Consider the following 23471-nt stretch of genomic DNA (forward strand, 5'->3'; position numbering starts at 1 on the left):
GAAAGTGGAGAGTTTATGCAGTGTAGCCAGTTGAAGCTGATAAAGTCAAAAAGGCTACAGCAATGGTGGAAAGCCAGGGAAGCGTCTCGGGATGCACGATGATGGGAAGGCGGGGGGCCTCTAAAAAATGAAAATGAAAAAAAGAACGAAAGGATGGACCGCTGGAATGCGATGTGGTAAATGCAAAAAATGAAGGAGGGAAAAAATGAATGCAAAGCGTCAAAGGTGGAGGACAACCTTCCTTAGCACAACGTCCTACGGTGACGAGGACATCGCCTCTATCTGTAGTCGCGGACATGGAGCGAATTGCCTGCCAAATTTGTGTCACGTGATCGCCAATCGCGGGTGTCATGGGTGACGTTTAGGCCTCCCCCTCCGACTCATCCGAATGACGATCATCTAGATTCCGCCTATAAAGGAGCTATTATTCTCAAACTTGCTGCATTTTTTTCAACTTCCACACTCATTACAACCCCCTGGCACCATATGAAACCTCGATTGAGAAAACAGAACTAAACGCCATCTCCAGGACCCTGGCTGGTGCTGTCCATTGACGCGGTCCAAGTCCTAGAAATTGGTCTGATGTCCCAAATCAACGGCGGATCCTCACTGACGAGAAATACGGTTATCTATATATAGAGTCTTTGCTCCTTGACATCTCGCAAGCATGTTGCATGCGCCATGGGCTTTGGTTCTCTGAATAGCCGGCGGTTTTTTATAGCACTAAACGGCCCCCATCATTCTCGACGACGGAGATAAGGCTCGGACTGCGCTCAAGTCCCATCAGCCGCTGGAACGTCTGTGTTTCTGGGCATAGGCAATTCAAACACACTCCCTCCCTGCATGTAATTAGGTGGCCCATCAAAGGCAGAGAGCAGGGCCAGGAATTCGAACTATCAAGACGCTCATCTCGTGGCTTGGCTTACCAAGCATGTTTTATGTAGTTCGCCAACTAGCGATTAGTTCCAAGCTACCGGCGATGCTTCTTATGCTCCCTTTTGTTTCTGGCTCGTGCGTGCTTCGACAAACTAAAAATCTAAGCATAACTAGAGGCGGGTTCTGGCTGGCTTGACACTAGGGTTAACCATGTGCTATTTGCCATTTCTCATGGTCATTGTCATTGGCTCCACAATCACATGCATGGCCACAACCGGCTAAAGCCCAACTGCTCCATTTCCAGAAGGATCAAGCTTAAGACTACTGGACCCTTTCCTCTCCTTTGGCTGTGAAGTTTCACGGAGTGATACCTCGCCACTTTTTTTTATCTCCATCTCCATCTTATCAGCTGCGCTGTTTACATTGATCTCCACTACACCCCATCACTATTGTTAACCATCTCAACATTTGCTTGTTTTTTCGCTTCCTAAAGCTTGCCGCCGTGGAATAGCTACGGACTGATTTACCGCCGCTGAGCACTGGTGAACCCACAGTCCAGCCTTGTCTATAAGCCTGGCTACATAATCGTTCGTCCTCCGTACTCGGTCAGCTCTATTGCACCGTAGATTCGTCCGAACTCCCCCTTGTGAGGCTACCTCCGGCTGCTGCTGCGACCGGCGGGCGGGTAATCCAGTTCCTCCGCTTGTCTCTGCTCAGTTGGCCCTGTTTTCCGCCGAGGACCCTTTTGGCCCCCCTGCGCGTTGACGACCATCTGTTTCACAAATGGCTGCGGCTGTTGATGCTCAACCGCCCCAGTCTGTCTTCGCGTCAGACCAAAGGCCGTATAGTTCGCTTCCGATAAAGCCCAAGTACATACAGTACAGCCATGATATGGAAAAGAAGTATCTACCGGACATCCGTGCCCTAATATCCAAGGATCTCAGCGAGCCCTACAGCATATACGTCTATCGTTACTTTCTGTGTCAATGGGCGCACTTGTGCTTTTTGGTATGTGGTTGCCATGTCCACTTAACTGCATTGTCTGTGCCGTTTTGATCGTGCTTTTATGTGCCACAAAAATACAAAACCAACATCACATCTCTAACATGCGTAACTTAGGCCCTGAATGAGGACGACGATTCCTTGATAGGTGTCGTCATTTGCAAGCTCGAGGTTCACTCCTCCCGTTCCCCGCCCACCCGACGAGGCTATATTGCAATGTTGGCTGTCGACTCGGCATATAGAGGCCATGGAATCGCAACGTCTCTGGTTAAGCAGGCCATAGCCGCCATGGCCGATCGAGATGCCGACGAGGTTGTGCTGGAAACGGAGGAGAGCAATAAGGCTGCTATTCAACTTTATGAACGCCTCGGCTTTATTCGTTCGAAAAAGCTGCATCGCTATTATTTGAACGGCAACAGTGCCTATCGATTGATTTTGTTGCTCAAGTCGGTAGATTCTGACGGGAGTCTATTTGATATCAGCGACCCACAAAGCGAAGGCTCCCAGTTTGGCATGATCTAGCCTTTTTGTTTTGTTCTTTAGTTCTTATGCTTTATTTCCTGCTTTTCGTGAGTAGACATCTTTCGGTCCGCAGTCAACGGTTATCTTGTTCATACGTCGTTATTGAACACAAGAGCTTCCTGAAAAAAGGAACACTTGCTCGTTTATAGCACTTCCTCATTTTTTGAGTATGAAATCCTTCGAAGAATAGATCGAAGCCTTGATGTCGTACTTGTTCCCGTAGGAGATGCCCAAGTATGTGTATATATCTATCTTTATTAGCAAAGACCCCAACACAATACTTCAGGCGCAGAATAGTTACCTGGCTTATAGTAAATTGGCTTTGGCAGAAGCACTTTTAGTTCTTGTAGTCTGAAAAAAACGCGTTTGACGTCCATCTGATCAGAAAAGTCTTTGGTGTAGATGCAAATGAGTCGCTCTGTCCGCCTATGGTCCGAATCTAGTTCCGGGCAGGGCTGTACCTTTGCTGCCACTCCCAAAGTATTTTCAATAGTGGCCTGAGCCACGACCTTCCAGATGTCGTCGACTGCTTTGGCCTCTACAAACAGCATCCACTATATGAGCATGAGAATTAGCGAGACTGTCGTGTCATGCGTCCCGTATACTTGGCCAGTGTACCTTTCCTGAACGAATCTTGTTGGCATGTGACAGCTCCAAGATATCACAAACAGTCTTTGCTTTTTCGCAGTTGGCTTCCTTGGTTTTGGAAGCCTGTAGCTTTTTTTTCTTCTCCAGGTCTTGCATAAAGTCTAATAGACGTTCAAGTCGCTCCATTGCCCCCTTCTGAGCAAGTTGCAGGTCTGCCCCATCTATCTCAGGGCCCTCATCTTCATTGCCTCGACTCGCCTGACTTTTCCAGCGGGTCTTATGGGTGACAACATGGCTGTGAGGGTTGCAGATATAGATCCATGGAACCAGTGGTGATACCTGGGTAGTGGATGGCGGCAGTCTCTTCACGAAGGCGTCGGAAGTCTCATAGGTTTGCCATGCATATGAAATGCCCTCAAATGGGTTGTTAAGGGTTTCGCTTTCTTGTGTAGCCTGATGTCTCAAGCCTCTTTCTTGTTCCATCTTTATGAGCAGTCCAGGTGCCGCCATGGTGTCTCGCCACCATTCAGCTGGATCAAACTCTTGCACACGCTTCTCAAGGCTCTGGATGTCATCCTCATTGCCTAGAATCTCTGGGTTAGTCGGAGAACAAGAGCGCTGAGACTATTTTGACGCATGGCTATTTCTCACCATAAATCAGATGTGTCGCTATCCATTCCTGTTGTTCCGTTCAGGGCCCGTTCAATAATCTTGATGTTAGTATTTTAAGATGCGAGGCATTTGCGTCATCCCAAGCAGCTAAAATAAAGAGTGAGATTCTCCAAAGAAAGGTAAGAGGAAAATACTAAAAACATAGCTCGTTCCGTGCATGTGCATGCAAACTTGAGTTTGAATCCAGAATGCGATGTAGTCTTTACAACAATGGTCGGCACTAGGGTTAGGGGCGTGTGTAATGGTGTTTTTGGTAGGGTCTAGAATCATGATTATTTCCGCACCTTGAAAATCTAGAGGTTCGTCGAGACATCTACTACATGCTTGTGTTACATAGACATATATCTTGACTCTAGAAGGCCACGTCCCTCTCGCAATATAGCCCCTCCAATGTCCGAACCACAGGAGCCCAGCATCTCTTCAGTGCAATCGTCTGTTTTAGATCTGCCACCATGCTGCATTGAGTTCAGCCCGTTACACCCTCGGCACTTTGTGGTGGGAACATACTTTCTGGATAAAAAAAATGAGACCGGAGAGCAAACCCCAGAAAAGGTCGGCGATGAATTAAAGTCGGAGTCGGAAACGGCGCTTAGCGATAATAACAAGTCTTCCCAACATCGCACAGGAAGCATAGAGGTTTATCATATGATCCCGGAAAAGGAAGAGGCGTAAGTAGACGTTCAAGAGAGCGAAGCCCAGACAAATACTAACTACATATCGACGACAAGGGTGCTGATTCAAACTACCTTGCAGCAATCTGCTATATTGGACTTGCACTTTCACCAAAGTGCCGACGCAACAGGGGCTGCGACCCTTGTGGCTGTCACAAGCACTGGCACCGTGACATTTCATCAACTGGACCCCATATCACGGCCTTTGGAACCCTTGGTCAACCTGGCTACGCAAAGGTTTGACAGTATTTCGGAAGAAGATGGAATACTGCTGCTTCACTGTTCGTGGCACCCTACTGAGCAAGATCTCTTGGCCGTCACTACATCCGATGGGCGGGTGTTGCTTGCCCGGGTTGACCTGAAGAACTGCAAGATCAAGGCGTATCGCGAGATCCCGATTGAAAACCAGTTAGAAAACTGGTTCGTTGCGCTCACTCCTACGGAGAAGACTGCCGAGGATGACAGTGCCTTCACAATATTCTCTGGCGGTGATGACTCGGTCATGCGTTGGGTATCCTGTGTCATAAAGGCCAATGACACTGGCGAAGCTGACGATGAGGAGGATTTGGGCCTACAGCTCCCATACCCTCCTGCCAGCCTGAAGAATCAGCACATGGCTGGAGTTACATCGATTCTCCCACTCTCTACAAAGCTACATGACGGCTCGACTTTGCTTGTGTCAGGTAGCTATGACGACATGATCCGCGTGTTTGCATTCAAGCCTCAGCACGAAACTTATGGCTTGCGCAGCTGTCGACTCCTCAGTGAAGCAACACTGGGCGGAGGTGTCTGGCGGATCAAAGTGATGCATGCGGACTCTGGTGCCATAACATTGTTGGTCTCGTGCATGTACGCGGGCACTCGGATTGTGCGCCTGTTACTGGGAGATGGGAGCGGAGATGGCATGGAGTTTGAGATTCTGGCTCGGTTTGAGGAACACAAGTCGATGAACTACGGCAGTGAGTTTGTGCCAGGCTTTTCCCGCGCTGGCGATAATGGCGGCGCCCAGGAGAGACTGATAGTGTCGACCAGCTTCTATGATCGGCTAATGTGTGTGTGGCGGAGCCCAGTTTAGAGGGTGGCCTATTGTTACATTTCTAGGCCTGAGTAGTTATGTAAATGTCACATTTGCACATGCCAGAAAAGTGACAGCAGAACTTAGAGCGAGAGAGAGAAGAGCGCGCGGTTCTTGGGAGCTAGCGGCAATCTTTGGTTTTGGCTTTGATCGCTGACGGTAGAAGTTTAGAGAACAAAGCGAGGAGGCACAAGTGTGCACAACTATGTACATGGTTTTATAATTAACAAGATGAGGTTGGAATCCGACCCTGCTTAGCACAGACAACCAACCAGAAACAGCTGGGACAAAGAGTACGAAACCAAACCAGTTTTTCTCGTCACAAACCATGTGCCGGGCGGCGCTCTTGTATCAATCCAGAGCCTCGCCGCGCCTGGCAGGCCTCGGACCGTAGAGCTTCTCTGGAGCTGTTGAAGGCCTGAAGCGCAATGGGTGGGTGTCCTGTGAAGAATCCTGGCGGGGCAGCCTACAGCTTGCAGCTTGCAACTGGTTGCTACTCTGGTGCTTTTGCCGCCGCATCATACAGCACATCTCAGGCCACTAAAACACAATTCTGACAGCGAGGAGTCTACTGACTGACAGGGGCCGCCGTGCTTCCATGCAGGCAGGTCAGGTCAGGTCGGGCTAGGCCAGGCCATCACAGCTAGCTGTAGTCGAATAACTAACTAGTTAGTCAACTAATTTTGGCCTTGGGCTGCAACTCGAAAATTAGTCAGTCAGTCACCTTACGGAGGCTGAAGGCAACAAAGAAGGCCTGCCTTGCTTTTTCTGCCATCACGAGCCACGAGCCACGAGCCAAGGCCCACACCACAAGCCATCCTGAATCGTGGTTGCTCTGTCCCAAAATATATCGCCCACCCGCCCCTTCAGGCTAACCCACCACCCAGTTTGCGTTTCGTGTTCTCACCTCATTTATTCTATTCCCGCCCTCCGAAAACCCAATTGCTCCCTTTCCTCCTTCTCGCTACCTACCTACCGCCCCGCCGACTTGTGTGAATTCTATCTGGTGTTTGTGATTTCTTACTTTACTCTCATTTTCCATTCCGTCCTTCTTTCTCGACGCCCCTCCCATCACTGCCACCGCCACCATCACCACCATCGATCGCGCCCAAATTCCCGCCTCGATTTCCGCTCCCGCGTCTGCAGAGCTCCCCTTCATCCTTCATCTGCCACGTCGCCGCGCCCCAAGCTATACACACTCGAAATCGACACCGCCCCAAAAGCGCGAAATTCTCGACTTCTATACGATTGGCGCGTTTACGCCCTCTCCTAGGCAAACACAGGCAAACACGGTCGCCTCTATAAAGCCATTCCGCCGCGATATTTCTAGACCACGCCACGCCGGGCAGCTTCAATGGAGGGTCAGTCCTCAAACGGAGCCTCTCCAGAGGCCGTCATCCCCCAGGTCCACGAAGCTCTGCGGGTTGTCCACGACGCCTACTCGTCCAACAACACACGCCAGGAGGCCCAGGCCTTCTTGGAACAGGTCAAGCAGAGCAACGATGCTCCCTTGATTGGCTACAAGCTGGCCATTGACACCGCCCAGTCCCCCATCGTCCGCCACTATGCCCTGTCATTGCTGGCCTTCACCATCACCCAAAAATGGGAGGACTTGACCGACGAGCAAAGGACTACGGTTCGTGAGTGGGTGCTGCAGCTGTGCCAAGCTGTTTCAAAGGAGGATCCCACCTACCTCCGCAATAAGATCCCGCAGCTGTGGACGGAGATGGCCAAGCGGGATTGGGGCGACCGCTGGATGGATATGGATGCGTCGCTGCTCAAGCTCTGGCAGAACTCGGACCTGCCCGTGCACAAGGAGCTTGTCCTCTTCGTCCTGGAGACCTTGTCCGACGAAATCTTCAACAGCTCCGACTACATGGTCGTGCTGAGAGACAGCATTCTCAGCAAGGCTTGTGTGGAGATTTTCACCTCGGCTTCTGTTCTCGCGGAAGCTTTCCCCAACCGGGCAACAAGCACGTTGTCCATCCGTGCTGGGGAGGAAGGTTGGCTCGCACGAGTCACCGAGTTTCTGGGCCAGTGCCTCGGCGCTGACGTCCAGAACAATGCCGATGCGCGCTCTTGTGCTGTCAAGAGCTTAAATGTCATCGGCTCTTTGATGAGCTGGGCCGTTCCTTTGGCCATAAAGTCTACCAATACCGTCTCTGTTCTCTGCCAGGCGCTGGCAGCATCCCACGTCGAAGTGCAAAAGGCAGCACTGAACTCCCTCTATGTGTTGTACACGCGGGTGACCTTCAACGACGAGGAGGTCTTGAACTTGGTGGCTCCGATGTTTGAGCCAGAGATTGTGAGCTTGTGCCAGCGGCTTTGCGAGTGGTCAAAAGTCGACGCCAACGATATTGACGTCGACAAGTACCAGTTCGCGAAGAAGTTTTCCGAGGTATGTACTACATGAGATGAAATTTCTTTTGGGCAAACCGACTAACAAAGTGGACTTTTTTAGATGCTCTCCCACCTGGCCAACTACCTCGCCTCGAAGCTCTCAATATTCCCCGCGACTGCCGATATCTCTGGGTTCTTGAACCTCTTGCTGCAAGTTGTGCAGAGTGAGAGCTTGGTGGTTTCCATACCCGTTCTTGTTTCTTGGACCAAGCTTCTCACTCACAGAACCATTGGTCCTGATGCTGCTAATAATGATCAGGTGCTGGGTATCCTGCTCCAGGTGTGCAGCTCGAGACAAGTGAGATACGAGCACTTCCCCGAAGACAGCGAAGACCCAAGCTTTCTCTTCCTCATGGAAGACACGGAAAACCTCCCCGAACGTCATGCCTTCCTGGGCAACTATCGTCGCTTCAGTGCCCAAGTGATCGAAGCCATTGTCCGGCTCAAGCTCAGCGAGTCGTTCCAATACCTCCTAACTCACGTTGACGAAGTTATGAAGCATCTTTACGACTCCGAGCCCCAGCATAGTGGTAAGTGCAAGATGACTCTCAGTTTTAGCTCGTCGTATCTAACAATTATCCAGTAACCAACTACTCCAAGTACTCTATGCCTGTCTTAAAAATTGATACCAACTTTGCCGTCATTGAGATTGCACTCAAATCCTATGCCAAGCGCCGCGGCAGTGACAATCAAATCTCAGAATCAACCAGGAATATGCTTGAGGGCTACCTAGAGGAGTGGGGTCGGTCTCTCCTTGCTATCAACTTTGAGGATCCCCAGATACGGAAGCGTGCCCTCCAGCTACTGGTTGCTCTCTCCACTACAGCTTTGGACTCCAATAGCTCGTTCATGTTGAGCGTTTTGGAGCACATCCTGATGTACTGGCCTACTCTTCAGCCCGAGAACAGAGCGTACAATGAAGCCATTAAGGATCTGCAAAATGAGAGCATGGTTGAACTGCAGCGCCTGGCAGCAAAGGTACCCGACCATCTGATCCAGGTGTATGACCAGATTGCGAGTCGGGTCAATGAGCTCTTGAATTCGGGCACCCTAGACGACAAGAGAGTAGTCGCATACCGCAGCTTCTTATTCCTGATCATCCATCGCGCCACTGAGCTGTCTTACGAGCAAAGAATGACTAAGCTTCTTTCTTTTGTTGAGCCTACTTTTGAGCAATGGAAGAGTCCCCAGTTGCTTGAAGCTGTTAGCACTTACCAAGGCTTCTGTCAAATGCTTGGGCTGGATAAGGCTCAACAATACCTCGCCAGCCACAGGGTCAACGAAGTTGCCGAGTGGGGAGACTGCAAGTTGGACGAAGAAGGTCTGCGCATCCAGGCAGAGCTAGAAGAGCGACAGCAGATGCTTCCTCTGAGAGCGACCAAGGCTTTCTTGGCAATCTCGGTTGAAAAGGTTGCTAAGCCTTCTGCAGCCTTTGATTACTCGATTGCTCTCTGGAAGGACCACTTCCAATCCATTCTGTCAACTCTCTTGCAGTTCCTGGGACATGCACATGCTTCTCACAACCCATCAAACTGGCAAGGTTTGCCCGAAAGTATGCGCTCTATGGTTGTCGGCAAGGTTCTTAGCGATCGTTTCTGGCAGTCTGGAATTTCTGAAGGCAGCAAAGATGACTTTTACAACAGAGTTCTAGACAAGAAGGACACCCTGGAGGGCCTTGGCTCTACTATCCGTGGATCTATCCGGTTTGTCAGAGAGACAGCGTATGCCATCATTTACTGCCTCAGTCGAATGGATGGCCTATTCTACTGCCTGCCTGAACTATCGAAGCCTCTAGCCCAGGCCTTGTTTTCTGATTCGCTATTCATTTCTTCTCACCAGCAAATTAGCCTGTTAAATCTCGTCAGATACCTTGTCGACGATTGCCCAGTTGAAAACAGAGAAAGCTTCCTACCCCCGGTACTAGAGGCCTGCTTCAGACAAATGGACACAAAGATCAATTCTGAGTGGGAGGCCCTCGCCAACCAACAGACGATACAAACCGGTGGCGATGAGTTGACGGAGGAAATGAAAGCCGAGAGTATACTTCGGCAGGTGACCTACACAGCAGTTGTCATGATTGCTGACTTCTTGGATCCCAACAAAAAGAGTAAGTCGAGAAGGCTTTTGACATTTCTCGTGACGTATGAATACCTACTAACCTTGAATTTTCATGTCTCTAGATCCCCCACTGAAATCCAATTCTGCTGCCATTGCTGAAAACCAGCCCAAGTATCCCACCTTGCGTCGGTTCTGTTTGTCAAAGCAAAGTTTGGTTGAGCCTCTTCTTGTTTTCTCCACACATGCCATCCGGATGAAGGACTCTCGCTGCTGTGGCTATATTCTCAGAGTGCTACGGACCATTGCATCGGACCTTCGGGCCGAGTCTTCGGGCTCCTCCGAAAGTCGGCCCAACGATCCTATGACGGCTTTCCCGATTCCCGCAGATACAGTTGCAGCCATTCGTGAGTTCATGTCTACCGAGACGCTACAGGCGTGCATCACGTCGTTCCATGAGCCGTATTTTGTCGACACGCAAAAGGATCTCTCGTACCTGATGGCGGCCATCTACGTTTACTTTGTCCCTGCCACGAGCACACCAGTAAATGTCCTGCTATCTCTCCCGGGCATCACTCCTGACAAGCTACGAGCAATGGATGATTTCTTGGTGAACCCCGATAACACACCACGTCTGCAGCGAGCTGCCATGTTCGATCTGCTGAAGCATCTCAAGGGTGTCAGCATCGCGGAGATGGGCAAGCTCGATGCCCCAGCCAAGAAGAAGGAAACGCGCTCCAAGATGGCACAGGGCTTCATGCAGGCTCCTGGCCAGGATGGCAGTCAGAACGTTCCGAGAACTGCGTCACCAGATGCGCTGGACGGCGTTGCACGCCTCTTTGAGTCCTGAGCGTGAGTATTCGGGGTCCTGATCGATGCCTCGCCCAGGTCTCTGTTGGTGATTTTGATTTTTATACCCCTTTCGAATAGCCGTCCTAATACTCTTTTTTTTTCTTATGCTCCTCTATTCACTGCTTTGTGGTACATGGGACAGAGATTGTCAACTCTTTTTCAAAGAAGCAAAAGGGGTATAAAAAAAAGAGTCAGGCCACAGCTGATGGCTGAGCCTGTTTGCTCTTTTCCTTGATAGAAAATACCTCTGGGTTTGTCTGCCTGCATTTGCTGCATTTGCTGTTTTTATTTTGCGATTTCTTTTTCTCTCTCACTTTGGGGTCGTTGTAGACCAACCTGTTATGTATCCTGTGTTGCCTTTTACTGCGTCTACTTTTGCTTCTGTCATTGTCGGTTTAGATTATTAAGAGTCGGTTAAGTGTTTTGTCATATATTTTTTTTCGCTGCATGATATTACCAACGTGCTTATGTACGGCTGTTTTGCTAAACCATGTGATTCAATATATTACTCATTATCATGAGACTCATACTGGAGGCAGAATCATTTCCTCCAGCCCTAGTATTTTGCTTTTTTATCTGCGCTTCCTGTGTAGACTTGTTAGCAAAATAGGTCCAGGAACCAGAGATCAACTCAGCGGATGGCTTTATTTGGTGAAGTTGGTGACGGGTCAAACTTACTTCTTGTCTTCAAGAGAATGGCCACTCAAGTTCCAGGCCTTGACCATCCATTTCTGCGTGCCGTCAACATACTTCTCCGTGTTGACATCCTTGACGCCGACCTTGAGACCGTCTTTGGAAAAGGCAATGTTCTTCTTGTGCATCTTTTCGCTGGCGGCATCGCGCACGCCCACCGAGGTCAGGTAAGCCTGGTACAGGACCCAGGCAATGCCAGCCACGATGCTGAGGAAGACGGCGAGAGGGAGGAGTTGTCTGCAAGATGTGTTAGTTAGTGTGGTGGAGGCGCAAGACGCGGGAGGCTCAACAACGATTGTCTCCATAATAAAACGTGTCTTCGTGGTGCTGCGGGTACTACATACATAAGAGCGGACATGATAGCAGCTGAGTAATTGAGTGTTGTTTGAGCGGTCAGTGGTTCTATATTGAGATCCAGGCGACGGCGTCTGTCTTGCAGAAGGCGGGTATGCGTAGAACAAAAAGGCACAGAGATGAAGTGTGATCCAAGGCAAAGAAGCTCTGGAGAAGCGGGCGAAGAATTCGCAGAACCACCAAGGAGGTCAGGTTAGGGATATATACAGAATGTGAGTCAAGTGAACAAAGGGAATCCTAAAGCTTGGCTCGGCTGACAGAAGGAGAAGCAAAAGCATACAAGGCAGTTCGACTTCAAGACGACGCAGGCGGGAGGCTATGCAGAAACGGGAGCCTGGCTGGAGACAACCCCAGGAAATATGAACTGTATGTGACAGTGTAAAAAAAGAACACTTCGTTACGTGCCGCTCTAATACATGCTGGGGGCAGAATCGAAGTCTTATCACCTAGTTCGTTCGGTAGAAACAGGGCTAGTTGGTTGTACATGATGTAATTTAACCCCGTTCCCCTGCGCCTCGATAAAGGCAACAGAGCACAGGACACCTCAGCTCGACGGAAGTGTCACTCGGGCCGTCGGTCCATTCAATACTAGTCATATATCTCTGAAGGTGTAGCTAGCGTATGGCGTTGTGCTCCAAGTCTACGCCGCACCGCAGGAACGCAAACTACAGCGCCTCTAGGCCATTGTTAGCGCTGCCCCGGGCTCCTGTTTTTCGTTCGCCCGTGAAACATGGACTCTCCTTTTTTTGCTCACATACTAATTGATCACTAATGGGCGTTGGGATTCACATGCAGGCCCCTGCTTATGCTTAGTTGCATCTGTCAAAGTCGCCGCTGTGCAACATTGGAGGCCTCCATTGTCCGTGGCTAGGGTTATACAAGAATACATTAGGGTCTTTGGATGGCAGGGATGGTGGCCCCACCTCCACACTATCTTATCGGAAGCTACACAAGCTGTCGGCGAGCCTTGTTTTATTTAGCCGGTGTTCTACCAGCTTGCAGCACATGCGACATTGGTGGGATTGGTGGGGAAAAGGCACAGCCTAGCCAGCTGGGACATAGTAATAGTACCAAGGTACATGTACACACTAGCTACAGGCACGATTTCATACCACCTGTCCTGTCTTTAGAGAGAGCTAGCCTTGCCATTCTACCTCTTAGCGATCACGGGACCCGAAGCCAGCTTGAACTGCACAACTACAACTCCTCTCCAGCTCCAGCTCCCCCATTGTCTTTTTTTTGTTGCTGTTGTGTTTGTCTAGGTATATTTTGGCATTTCCAGTTTGCCCAAGGGCATGCCCGCGTCGCATCCGCATCCGTGTTATGTTAACCTGGCTGTTTATGTAGTAGAGCCTACCAAGTGCTAAGCTTTTGTTTGGAGAGATCATACCCCTCCTTCGAATCGATACCTTGGGCGTCCTTCGAGCCAATTCCGGCAGAAGCCAAACTCAGCAAGCTGCCATTGACAGCTACACGCCGCAAAGCCTGTTGCAATCCGGACTTCTGTTGGACGCAATCCACCAGGGCTCCCTCCGCCTCTGTCGTCTTCCTCCCCACCCCCGCCGGAGCTTCTCTGAATCATCGACCACTCCGACCACTTCCCCCTTCTCCAACAGCCTGAACCGCACATCGCCATGTCAGCCCCCAACGATGGCTATGGCTACCAGCAGCCGCAGTATGGCCAGCCTGCTGTTTCCTCACCGACCCAAGAGCCCGGACCAGCGCCTGGAGCTGCCCCCGCCGAACAAAAGAAAAAGAAGCGTGGCTATGCCACCGAGGCCTTTGAGTTCGGCACTGGCGCCAACGCTGGGGCTGCCGGAGCCCCTGCCGGAGCCCCTGCCGGCGCCCCTGCTGCTCCCTATGGAATACCTCCCGCCCAGCCCGCCTATGGTTATGGCCAACCCCAAGAACCTGCCAACCCCGCCTACGGCACGACTCCCGCCTACGGCATACCTGCTGGTGCCCCCGCCCCCGCCCCGACCGGATACCAGGCTCCTGATCCCTACTACCAGTCTGGCCCGGGTACCGGCGGTGTTGCTGGTATCACCTCGGGAATGTCGCAGATGAACGTCGGTGGCGCTCCTGCTGCTGCCACACAGGCCCTTCCCCAGCAGGCCCAGTCCGTCCCGCTTAACCAATTATACCCTACGGACCTCATCAACCAGCCATTCCTTGCCACGGAATTGGATCTTCCTCCTCCTCCGATTATTCTTCCTCCCAACGTGAGTGTTGGCTACGTGACTCTATACTTCAAGGCTGCGAAACTGACTTTCAATCATCCATCTTCTCTTAGACGGCTGTTACTCCTTCACCCCATGCGAACTGCCCCCCCAAGTTTACGCGCTCGACCCTGAATGCCGTCCCTACCACCGCGGGCTTGCTCAAGAAGTCTAAACTCCCATTCGCCCTCATTATTCAACCCTACAGCTCGCTTCACGACAATGACGATCCTATCCCTGTCGTCCAGGACCAGGTCATCTCCCGTTGTCGGAGATGCAGAACATACATCAACCCCTTCGTTACTTTCCTCGACCACGGCCACCGGTGGAGATGTAACATGTGCAACTTGACAAACGACGTTCCCCAGGCCTTTGATTGGGATGCCGCCTCCCAAAAGACAGTCGACAGATGGCAGCGTCATGAACTCAACCATTCTGTCATGGAATTCGTGGCCCCGCAGGAATACATGGTTCGCCCTCCCCAGCCTCTGGTCTATCTCTTCCTGATTGATGTGAGCTACGCTTCCGTTTCTCGTGGTCTTGTCGCCACGGCTGCTCGTACCATTCTCGACAGTCTTGACCGGATACCGAATGCCGATCGCCGTACCCGTCTTGGCTTCATCGCTTTCGATTCTAGCCTTCATTACTTCTCAATTCCCAAGGATAGTGAAGAAGCAGTTGACACCAAGATGATGGTGGTCAGCGACTTGGATGAGCCTTTTATGCCTGTCCCTATCGACCTGCTGGTGCCTCTGGCAGAGAGCCGCCAAAGTGTCGAGAAATTCTTGACTGCTCTGCCCAACATGTTCCAAAACAACCAGAGCAACAACTCGTGCATGGGTCCTGCCCTGCGTTCTGGTCACAAGCTGATTTCTGCCCTTGGCGGAAAGTTGGTTGTGCTTAGTGCATCCCTGCCCAACTTGGGTACCGGCAAGCTTGAGATGCGTGAAGACAAGAAGCTTCTTGGCACTTCCAAAGAAACTGGTCTTCTCCAGACCTCTAACAGCTTCTACAAGAGCTTTGCAGTTGAGTGCTCTAAGAGCCAGGTATCGGTAGATATGTTCTTGTTTGCTTCTCAGTACCAGGATGTTGCTTCTCTCAGCAATCTTCCTCGTTACACTGGTGGTCAGACCTGGTTCTACCCTGGCTGGAATGCTGGTCGTCCTGAAGATGCCATCAAGTTTGCTACCGAGTTCAGCGACTTCCTGTCTTCAGAGATTGGCTTGGAAGCTGTTCTCAGAGTTCGTGCTACAACTGGTGTGCGTATGAACGCCTTCTACGGTAACTTCTTCAACCGTAGCTCGGACCTTTGCGCTTTCCCTGCTTTCCCTCGCGACCAGTGCTACGTTGTGGAGGTGGCCATTGATGAGCCCATCAACAAGCCTGTGATTTGCCTACAGACTGCCGTACTTCACACTACCTGCAACGGTGAGCGCCGTATTCGCATCATCACGCTGGCCCTTCCTACCACCACAAACCTCAGTGACGTATACGCCTCGGCTGATCAGGCTGCCATCACTACTTTCTTCACTCATAAAGCTGTTGAACGGGCTCTCAGCGGCGGACTAGACGCTGCTCGTGACGCACTGCAAAGCAAGGTAACCGAATTCCTGCAGACCTTCCGCAAGGAGCTTGCTGGTGGAAGCATGGGCGCCGGCCTCCAATTCCCTGCGAATCTGCGGGCTTTGCCCATGCTGTTTCTGGGTTTGATCAAGAACATCGGTCTCCGAAAATCAGTGCAAATTCCCAGCGATCTGCGGTCAGCTGCCTTGTGCCTGCTGTCTACGCTGCCAGTGCCCCTGCTCCTTCGTTACATTTATCCCAAAATGTACTCATTGCATGACATGCCTGACACTGCTGGTCTTCCTGATCCGGAGACGAGCCAGATTGTCCTTCCTCCGGCGCAAAATCTGTCTTCCGAGAAGCTTGCTCCTTACGGCCTGTACCTTATTGATGACGGTCAGACACAGTTCCTGTGGGTCGGCCGTGACGCTGTCCCCCAGCTGCTGTTTGATGTCTTTGGTGTCGAGGAGCGTAGCCAGGTGCAGGTTGGCAAGGGTAACCTTCCCGAGTTAGAGAATGACTTTAACGAGCGTGTGCGCGCAGTCATTGCCAAGAGCCGCGACCACAAGAGTCTCGGTGTCGGCAGCATCACTGTGCCGCACATGTACATTGTCCGCGAGGACGGCGAGCCTAGCCTGAAGCTTTGGGCCCAGACCCTGCTTGTGGAGGACCGGGCCGAGCAGGCTCCCAGCGCAGCACAGTGGCTAGGCAACTTGCGTGAAAAGGTATGATGACTTTTGTTTCCCCGCCCTTGTACTTTTTGTGGCCCTGGTTTTTATCACCGCCTATTTGTATTCCCCAAGTGTACCCAAGACTAACAAAACCCTACTCTAGGTTGTTTCTTGAGATATCCTCGTCTTTGTACGGTTGAACCAGCTTTAGTTTGAATTTCTTTTTTTGTTTATGCACACGCTCACAATATGATAATACTACTACAAACAATACTCAAGAAGCGGAACCCCGGAACATGACTAGCGCAACAAGACGACGTACGATTCAACAAACCGCTCTGTTGATGGAGGATGGCACATGGGCAAAGGCTTAATAGAAAAAATGCAATTTCTTTTGTCACTAAACGTGAAAATGTAATGAATCAAAGCTTTCTAGAAGCTAAATTGGATAGATTTGTTACCCAAGTACTGTCAAGACTACATAAAAGTATGGCTATCTGTTGATGTCGACACTCCGTAACGGCCGAGGATTGATTTTGATGTATGAGCTGGAGCTCGAGACTTGTTTTTCTCCTTTGGGAGATGAAGGTCAACTATATCTAGAGCTGCCGCAAACGTTACCTAAAGTTGATCGTCTGGGTGGATGGGCTAGTTAGCCTCACGAAACATGCATGAACCTCAAGACGCCATGGTTAGTCGCCTCGTGCAATTCTTCGGGATCATGGGCCCAAGCTCGATACCATGGCAGCCTGACACTTATTTTGTGAACACCAAGGTTTTTTTTTTTTTTGTTGCAAAGGCGTCCAGGCTCGGACCCGGGCTTCACCCAGCCTACGTACGGCCATCCCATCCCGCCCTCTCTCTCTCTTTCTCTGAACTTGGGGCTATCGGTGTACATCTCGAAGTCAGCAGGAGCAAAGTACGAGCCAGTCCCACTTCCGCATGTTTTTTTTTTTTTTTTTTTGGATACTACTGCCGCCTCTCTTTGTTTCCTTGGAGTAGAGATTCTTGCGAGGCACTTGGTCAGTCAGTGTGTGTAGCAGTGAAATGGGCCGGGCACGCCCGAAGCGACGACGACGACGAGCGTTCGCCCTTTTTTTTTCGAGAAAAAGAAAAAAAAATATTGATTGATTGATTTTTTATTTGCCTGTTGGTTGGTTGATTCTTTATTATGATGATTAAAGTCTTTATTTACCTGTCTACTCGCAAGAAAAAAAAACCGCGACTGTCCCATCCCGCACCCCTCGGTGCTTTACTATGAAATGAAAGTCTTTATTTAACCTGTCTACTCGCGAGGGATTCTCGGCATACGACAGGGGACTATTTCTAGTACCAGGAAAAATACATAACAGAAGCAAAAACCAAAACCTAAAACCATGCATACAGAAACCCCACAATCCAAAGTATAATGACAGGAGGTCTCCCACCTGCCCAGCGCAGAGGCTGTCCTTCGTCCGCGTGGTCCAAACAAGACCCAGAGTCCTGGCCTCACCGCCGATGTAGTGATAAAAATATTTGTGCAAAATAAGAAAAAAAAAAGGGGGGTTGGCGGCGTATTCACGCCAGAGGGTTGGCAGCGCGGTTGCGCGAAAAAAGATTGGGCCCCAGATGCTAAGCTGCCCCGGGCAGGGTCGGACCAGGCGGTGGAGGGTCGGGCGGAGGGCGAACTGGGGAGTCCCCTTCCTGCGGGTCCGTTCCCGTTACCGCACGGCGGTGTGCTAGAAGCACCGGAGGACTCTTGGCCGCTTTAGATGCCAGCCAGATGGCTCCACTCTTGGTGGCTATGAGCTTCTGGAAGAAGCCCTTAGCCATCCGTTGAGGGTTGCGGGGGCAGGTCCAGATGTGCTCCGGGGTGGTCTCAGCGTCGCAGAGGGGGCAGGTTAGCACTGCGTTCAAGTGATTGAAACGGCGGTGGTAGTCTGCGTAGTCTCCGTGACCAGAAAGTGCTGTCAGGACAGCGCGGGCGAGCTTGCGCTCAGTGTCGTCAAGAAGGTTTTTCCAGGCCTTCTTAGGAGCCTCGAGAGGTCGGCTCAGGTGAGGTCTGTTGGCACAACCTTCATTCGACCACCAGGTGCGAAACTCGGTGGTGACGCGGGCGCGGAAATGGCTGCGGGCCCAGGAAAGGGACATTCCTACGGGCGTGTAGGCCCTCTCGGCGCCTATCTTGGCTTGTCGGTCCGCGAGCTCGTTGCCCCAGACGTCGGAGTGTCCCGGGACCCAAATCACTTCCACAGCGGGGGCACCATCTGGCCACGGTCTAGGACCTGGGTGGTCAGGGCTTTGGCCAATCCAGTCGGCGCAAATCGTTTGGGCCCTCCGGAGAAGCTCTTCGGAGGTTCCGGGCTTCGCGCCCCATGTCGTGAGGCGGTACACCGCGGCGAGGTTGTCGGAGCAGACCCAGACCTTGCGGCACTGTGGTTTCACCCACGAGTCTACTTTTTCCAGGGCTCTGGCAATGGCCATCACCTCGGCGTCATGAACCTCGGCGTGGAAAGGAATCGGGCAGTTGCCCGTGTCCAGGACTGTCTCGTCCCGAATGATCGCCCACCCAGCGCCGACCCGGCCCTCTCCCAGCTTGGATCCGTCTGTGTATATCCAGAGGTCCGAGGGGGAAGAGGAGCGTACCAAGGCTAGGTGCGCCGCAGCTGCAGCCTTCTTGTCACCCTGTAAATGGGGGCGAGATGATGCAGGCGCGCCCGTGAAGGGGGCCGGGTAGTTTGTGGCCAGGCTGTGCGGGAGCAGCATCTTGAGCCTCCCTATTCTACCCCAGTTTGTGGCTGTCGTTCCGAGCGGGTGGTTTGGCTGCGCGAGAGTGGCCCTAAGTCCGGCCGAACCAAGGCGGCTGTCTAGGACAAAACTCATTGGCGGGAAACCGGACGCTAGGTTGTATATAGCGCATGGGGTTGTGCAATATAGCGGGAGTGCCGCACGCAGACCTCGGCGGACTGTGCGATCCAGGAGTGCCACGGCCTGCTTCAGCCCACGGGGTTGGCTAGTTGTCCCGGCTCCGTGGTTCCACCAGACGGCGGCGGCGTAGGCGAGCTTGTTCACCACACAAGAGCGGACTGCCGTGAGGGCGCCTTTCACCGGGGCCCCCTTCCAGCAACCAGACAGAATCTGAATGCCGCGTATGGTGGGTGCCGTCCTCTGGGCGACGTCGCGGATGTGCGGCACGAAGGACAGGTTGCGTGACCAACGCACGCCGAGCCATCGTAGGGTATCCTTGGGGTCTATGGCATCTAGTGAGCCGCTATCGGGGAGTAGAAGACCCGGGTTTTGGCCGTGGCGCTTGCGCGTCACGTGGAGGAGTTCCGACTTGGCAAGGTCGAGCATCATGCCGTTCCTCACACACCAGTTGTTGACAATGTTGAGGGTGTGGGACAGCACCGAGCAGTTGGCTGCCAGAGACGAGCCTGAGCTGACCAGGCAGCCGTCGTCCGCATAGCCGCGGAGGGAGCACGGGAGGGCCATCCTGAAGAGTGGTGCCATGAAGAGCATGAACAAGATGGGAGAAATTGGCGAGCCTTGGGGTAGGCTCCCTCCTGTGGGCTGAAGGAGATCGTCAACGCCATCGAGCACCAACGAGGCCTTGCGGTCCGAGAGGAACGAGGATACCCATCGGCATGTCTCGGCCGGGCAATCCAGATCGACCAGACGTTGTACCATGCGGTGCGGCTGCACTGCATCAAAAGCTCCCTTGACATCGAACGTCAAGACTGAGGATTCCATCTGGCGGTCCATGTAGTACTCTAGAGACTCAACCAGACTCAGACACATGTCTTCGGCGCTACGCCCAGGCACCGCCCCAGCGTAGTTGTCCCCAATGTGTCCCTTCTCTAGGGCCCAGAGCGAGAGTCGGCGGGCAACAATCCTTTCCAAGCACTTGGCCAGAGTTGGCAGCAGCGAGATGAGCCGGTAGGAGCGCGGCGACGACCGGTCCTTCTTGTTTGGCTTGGCGAGGGCAATCACCTTCGCTTGCTTGAAGGGGGAAGGGTGGAGCCCCCAGGAAAAACTGACCTTGAAATCGGTGCTTTACTAGCTCCGCGGCGAGACGGATTCGGGCCGCGCCGCCGGACCGACCGACGACACATAAAAAAAAGAAAAATAATACAGATACAAAAAAATATGATATAAGCTCAGAACCGGAGTCGAACCGATGACTTTAAGAACTGCAGTCTCACACGCTACCACTGCGTCATCTGAGCTTGTCAGCGAGCCGGCAATAAGCCAATATGAGCAAAGTATTGTGCGTTTAGGGTTAACTCTAGGGTTGAGAGACGCGTGAGTAGGTTATGGATGTTTAAGACTACAATCAAAAGGGTCTATATAGGAAATTTGTTCTTTCTTACCTATGGCATTATTTTCTTGTTGCTCAAAGCGCGGTATTCATATATACTTTAAACACAATCCTATCAAGATTCACAGCGGAGTATGGACCACTGGTTCTTCGGGGGCTTGGGTATAGTGCGCCATCCCGAACATAGAAACTATGCTGCGTGCCCAGCTGGGAGCATCAAATATCAGTCCGGGAACCAACCTGGCGTTGTGTCATCTTCAAAGGTCACGTAGACTTCATACTGCGAAGGTGTCCGGCGGCAATAGTCAGTCAGGCCATGACATGGGCGAAGTCAGTGTTGTCGCGTGTAGTGTGTGGTCTATCAACAGCTTTATTTCATATGGGCGAGCGATGGTAATACCTACCTCTCTCGCACAGTTCGTGTAACCTAATAGTCTGACAGGTGACAGGTGGTCTCTGGTATGAGATGGAGCAAAAGAGCACGCAAGCATTCATGGAAGAGTTTAACAACATCACTACGTACAATACATACACATTGGGGGGGGGGGGGGGGGGGGCTGCTAACCATGCAAAATATGGTAGGAGTTCTTACCCATCTAGCAGTGTTGAGGTATCACCAGCCAAGCATCGCTAGAAATCACAGTGCCCAGACGTAGTGACATGGGATAGAATGATGGTGGGCGTAGTCTTTCGACAAGCCATGTGAAATGCCCGGGAAATACCCAAAGTAGTAAAGAATATGTGATAGATAAGTAAGCTCCATAAGAATACAAGATTAACTCTATGTAGATGTCCCTCCCTCTCCCTCATAACTGGCCTCTCAGCGCCATCAATCTCTTGACCACTTCCCGAAATCATTTTTGAAAATCGGGTTGATTGGTCGTCTTTGTGTAACACGGATGAGCCTTATATGAGCCAAGGTCCACGCTTTAGATCCGACGTTGTCTCCTTTTGTTTCTTGGAAGGGTGGGTTTGTGTCGTTTCCCTTGCTTCCTAGCTTCTCGTAACTCGCATCGCCTTCTTCTCTTTGATCATGGCCTCTTGGCATTTTGTGTTAGGTCACTTCATGGATCACTGTATTTGTTCATAGGCCATGGGGCCTTTGGATGTTCGTCTTTAGTGGGCTTGAGACCCTGGTGACGCTTGGTGTTGTGTCGACTTGCTGGAAAGGACAAGGTATTTGTAGAATATCTGATCCGATCCATGACTAAAAACCAGAGGAAACGGTACTTCTTAGTGGTAATATTGAAGGAGAAAGTTTAGTCGTTAGCTCATACACATCCAGTTGAAACCAACTTGTGTCGGCCCTGGGAAAGTTATAGTGACGATATCATATTGAGATGAGCGAGCCAGCCTGCTATTTTCATTGGAATTGCTAAATACTAGGGAAAATCGGTCTATCGTAGCTAACAAACGAGTAAATACTTTTAAAATAAATAACACAAAAAGTTGGAAATCACTCTAGAATCACCAAGTTCACCCATAAGCTAGTTATCAAAAGTTTGGGCATAGTTTGATGTAGAGAAGTAGGATATTTCCAATCATGAATCTTGTGTTGCCGGGACTGATACTCTCGAGAATCCCAAGACACATCAAAGAACTCCAGGGATCAAGAGACGGACCAACTACTCAAAGAAAAGAATAGTTCTCAAGGCGGAAAATGTCGGCCACAGAAAGATAACAGCTATAGATATCGGAGTGCGAGTGGAGTCAAGGATCTCTAAAGTACTCCTATACGGAAAACTGTCTCTGATCTTGTGCCAAATATTGGGTACTACTAGCTAGAGATATCCCAATAGTAAAGCCCACAGAAATGAGGCAAAGCCTCACACACTCCAACAAAGCCACGCCAAGTCTTTGCTTTGATCCCGCGCACAAGCTTCTCCTAGGGATTGAATACTGTGGTTCAGAGGGTAGCTTTATTTCTTAGTGTCCCAGTGTTTCTTTCTTTTTGGTTTTGTGGGCTATTCACCTTGGCCTCTGTATGTTGCCATTTATTGCTTACGGGCTCGGCGTGACAAGGTATGTCAAAGCTTCTGCCCGGTAGCTTAGGCCCTACCTTGCAGACATGGCCTCGGCATGCTACTCAAGGGATCGCCTCTGGGAGGTGTCCATGGCTTTCTCGGTAACCAATCTGGCGATGTTGAAAAGGGTTGGGACGACGTTGGGAACGAAGCAAGATGCTCACAGAAATGGCCTAGATAACTACACAGGTAGTTGACTTGTTGTAGCGATTGATAATGGTACACATCAATACCACGTCTTATTACACGCCCTTCCAATCATAGCCTGTTCTTAGCCGCCCAGACATGCAGACGATTATCACATGGGATATTTGATATTGCAACAATGGCAGAAGACAGCCAATGAAGACGGCCCATTGGACTGTTTGGACTTTACACATACATATTTCGAGCATATTAAGGCGACTGTTGTGGCGGGTAGCCTTTATATAACTGCAGAATCACGATGCATATGTGCATTGCTCAAAAATGTTTGTGTGCACACTCGCACTCGTATCAAATTCACGGTAACTAACTCTATAGCCTAAGGTAGACCAACATGTATGTACACATGGCTCCAGGGTGGACATTGCCTCACGTCAACCGCGCGGCTATGTCGCTCGAGTCTGGAATCGTAGTCGTGATGGGCCGCGAATACTTGCAAGCTCACAGACGATGCGCAGTTCCTCCATAGCCCGCGCTCTAGTATACGCAAGTTATAACGCAGAGTCAACGCAAGGCGATTGCTCTTCTGAGGGCCACGCTGAGGCTCAGTTGGGGGCTGGTGAGACTCTGGGACATCTAGGTCTGGGCAACGGGGGCCACAGAGGCCACAGAGTGCGTTTTGGGTCTTGTCAAAGAGGCTTAATAAGGTTTGGGCGGGAGCTTTGGGGAAAGCCAAGAGACGCCATGAAACTTTTTTTCTTCGTTACGCCGCATGGCAGCCCTTGTCAGTGTT

General features: G+C 51.2%; 7 protein-coding genes across 7 annotated transcripts; 4 read left to right on the top strand and 3 right to left on the bottom strand.

Moving 5' to 3' along the window:
- Positions 1–1659: 1659 nt before the first annotated feature.
- On the top strand, positions 1660–2400 carry BROUX77_006975 (uncharacterized protein; the record flags this gene model as incomplete). Its single annotated transcript, XM_073752018.1, has 2 exons — positions 1660–1884; positions 1996–2400. 2 exons carry the CDS (start codon positions 1660–1662, stop codon positions 2398–2400), a joined length of 630 nt encoding a protein of 209 aa, XP_073603122.1.
- Positions 2401–2556: 156 nt separating this feature from the next.
- Positions 2557–3930, bottom strand: BROUX77_006976 (uncharacterized protein; the record flags this gene model as incomplete). Its single annotated transcript, XM_073752020.1, has 4 exons — positions 2557–2648; positions 2702–2954; positions 3019–3572; positions 3867–3930. 4 exons carry the CDS (start codon positions 3928–3930, stop codon positions 2557–2559), a joined length of 963 nt encoding a protein of 320 aa, XP_073603123.1.
- A 120-nt stretch (positions 3931–4050) lies between these two features.
- BROUX77_006977 (uncharacterized protein) lies at positions 4051–5406 on the top strand (the record flags this gene model as incomplete). Its single annotated transcript, XM_073752021.1, has 2 exons — positions 4051–4328; positions 4389–5406. The coding sequence occupies 2 exons, from the start codon at positions 4051–4053 to the stop codon at positions 5404–5406; spliced, it is 1296 nt and encodes a 431-aa protein (XP_073603124.1).
- A 1354-nt stretch (positions 5407–6760) lies between these two features.
- On the top strand, positions 6761–10711 carry BROUX77_006978 (uncharacterized protein; the record flags this gene model as incomplete). Its single annotated transcript, XM_073752022.1, has 4 exons — positions 6761–7804; positions 7868–8336; positions 8390–9913; positions 9987–10711. The coding sequence occupies 4 exons, from the start codon at positions 6761–6763 to the stop codon at positions 10709–10711; spliced, it is 3762 nt and encodes a 1253-aa protein (XP_073603125.1).
- A 676-nt stretch (positions 10712–11387) lies between these two features.
- Positions 11388–11764, bottom strand: BROUX77_006979 (uncharacterized protein; the record flags this gene model as incomplete). Its single annotated transcript, XM_073752023.1, has 2 exons — positions 11388–11643; positions 11751–11764. The coding sequence occupies 2 exons, from the start codon at positions 11762–11764 to the stop codon at positions 11388–11390; spliced, it is 270 nt and encodes an 89-aa protein (XP_073603126.1).
- A 1630-nt stretch (positions 11765–13394) lies between these two features.
- Positions 13395–16273, top strand: BROUX77_006980 (uncharacterized protein; the record flags this gene model as incomplete). The annotated part of the gene is made up of 2 exons (XM_073752024.1): positions 13395–13982; positions 14054–16273. 2 exons carry the CDS (start codon positions 13395–13397, stop codon positions 16271–16273), a joined length of 2808 nt encoding a protein of 935 aa, XP_073603127.1.
- Positions 16274–17824: 1551 nt separating this feature from the next.
- Positions 17825–20695, bottom strand: BROUX77_006981 (uncharacterized protein; the record flags this gene model as incomplete). Its single annotated transcript, XM_073752025.1, has 2 exons — positions 17825–20243; positions 20637–20695. The coding sequence occupies 2 exons, from the start codon at positions 20693–20695 to the stop codon at positions 17825–17827; spliced, it is 2478 nt and encodes an 825-aa protein (XP_073603128.1).
- Positions 20696–23471: the final 2776 nt, after the last annotated feature.

This window comes from Berkeleyomyces rouxiae (assembly GCF_048999995.1).
Source record: "Berkeleyomyces rouxiae strain 22BRR77 chromosome Unknown BrBRR77_ptg000009l, whole genome shotgun sequence".
NCBI classification, from domain to species: Eukaryota; Fungi; Ascomycota; class Sordariomycetes; order Microascales; family Ceratocystidaceae; genus Berkeleyomyces; species Berkeleyomyces rouxiae.